Here is a 1,614-nt window from a genome sequence, read left to right as displayed (position 1 = left end):
TATGTGTGTACAGACGCATTACCTGTCCATAGTGGGGATGATAGAAGGAGGAGGCCCACTAGTTGGTGGAGGAAAACTAGGAGGAGGGACAGTAATGGGCAACCCTACAAATAAGCAGAAGGAGTGAAGAGAGTAAACATGCTGAAAATATTGCATAATGATAATAATGATAATAACGATAAACGGTAAACTGAACTTACTGGGTGGGGGGATGAGTGGAGGTGCAGTACTGACGTTTGGTGGCGGAGGGAGAAATGGCGGTGGGGGAATGTTTGGAGGAAGTGGTCCGGGAGGGAAGAATGTGGGAATCTTAGCAGGAGCAGGTTCAGCCTCTGATGTCGAGTGCTCAGAGATCACCTGCACAACAACAGAGAGGTGAGGAGGAACACAGAGAGAGCAAACATCACACAGTTTTAATGTCTGTCGACATACTAAAAACAGCTGACTGATGCTATCAGAAGTTGAGTTTGCCATACTGTGTAACCACAAAGCCTTCTAAAATCCTGAGGCGTAACCCAGTGTGCACCTCACTAGAAACATGTCAGGTGGACAAAGTGCCGAACTACTGTCAGTACTGTCGATTCCTCCCCTTTGCATTTCCAGTTACTTTTTCCCTGCTGTTTTTGAGTTCATCAGTGAGAGAATAACAATCACTGCTCAGTATAAGGAATACGATTCATAGAAGGACTCACAAATGTCAGCAAATTCCTGGAGGGAGATTGCTGAAACTATCCTAATGGATGTGAGGGAACATACAAAGAAGAAAAAATGTTTGCCTCTAAAAATGAAAAACAAAACAAAAGCCCACAACAAAGAGTGGGAATCCATGAAGGAAAAAAAGTCCAAGCATTTTATTTGTTTCTATCGGCTGGGTGTGCATATAAAACACTGGGGGGCGACCACAAGATAATTAACAAACCAGCACGAGCATAAATGCCAACAACAATGCTGGCCACTTATGTAGGTTACATCATAAGCTACAAAAAGACTCCCCACAGAAATCTAAATCAGGCCTTATGTTCACTGTGAAAGACGCATAAACAAACTATAACTGGCGGTTTTTCTTGCGAGTTTCTGTTTTTGCTTGTACCTGAATATTGTTGCCCTCTAGATTATGTCGGCGACGACCCTCAACTCTGCTGATAGTTGCCAACTGTCCACCAATCACATCGATTGTGCCGCTCGATTTCCTAAAAAAAAAAAAGAAAAAAAAAGAAAAAAAGAAAAAAGGGACAATTAAAAAAAAATGTACATTAAGGTACCGAGCAGGATCCAAAGAAAATGGGCTCCAGCTACTTTCAAATGTACTACAGTCAAAAATAATGAGCAAATAAACTACAAGCCAAATTCACCAAAAAGTGTCAGTTTCTGTCTGGTAATTTAGTAAACCAGGGGTACGTATGGTTATTTATGCTGTTTTACCAGCATACATAACGACAGTACTCATTAACTATGGCAACAACAACAACACTGAGATAAAGGCTACTTACCATAAATACTCACACTTTCTTCCTAAATTTATCGATAAACACTATTAATTTAATTTTTACGTTAAATTATAAGTAAATTTGAATTTGCCAAGAAGTGATGTAGGACTTTTAGAGCATTACAACA

At 40.3% G+C, this 1,614-nt stretch overlaps 1 protein-coding gene across 1 annotated transcript in view; it reads right to left on the bottom strand.

The window, feature by feature from the left end:
* fip1l1b (FIP1 like 1b (S. cerevisiae)) overlaps positions 1 to 1,614 on the bottom strand; it is an 11,451-nt gene that overhangs the window by 2,668 nt on the left and 7,169 nt on the right. The window contains exons 10-12 of the mRNA XM_013914323.1: positions 1,091 to 1,190; positions 201 to 357; positions 23 to 104 (exon numbers count right to left, since the gene is read on the bottom strand). Coding sequence (XP_013769777.1) covers positions 23 to 104; positions 201 to 357; positions 1,091 to 1,190 — 339 coding nt within the window. The remainder of the gene's footprint in view (positions 1 to 22; positions 105 to 200; positions 358 to 1,090; positions 1,191 to 1,614) is intronic.

This window comes from Pundamilia nyererei, unplaced genomic scaffold (genome assembly GCF_000239375.1).
Source record: "Pundamilia nyererei isolate P.nyererei 1_Seehausen unplaced genomic scaffold, PunNye1.0 scaffold00187, whole genome shotgun sequence".
In the NCBI taxonomy this organism is placed as follows: domain Eukaryota; kingdom Metazoa; phylum Chordata; class Actinopteri; order Cichliformes; family Cichlidae; genus Pundamilia; species Pundamilia nyererei.
The sequence above is the reverse complement of the archived record's forward strand: the minus strand, read 5'-3'. Positions and strand labels throughout refer to the sequence as shown.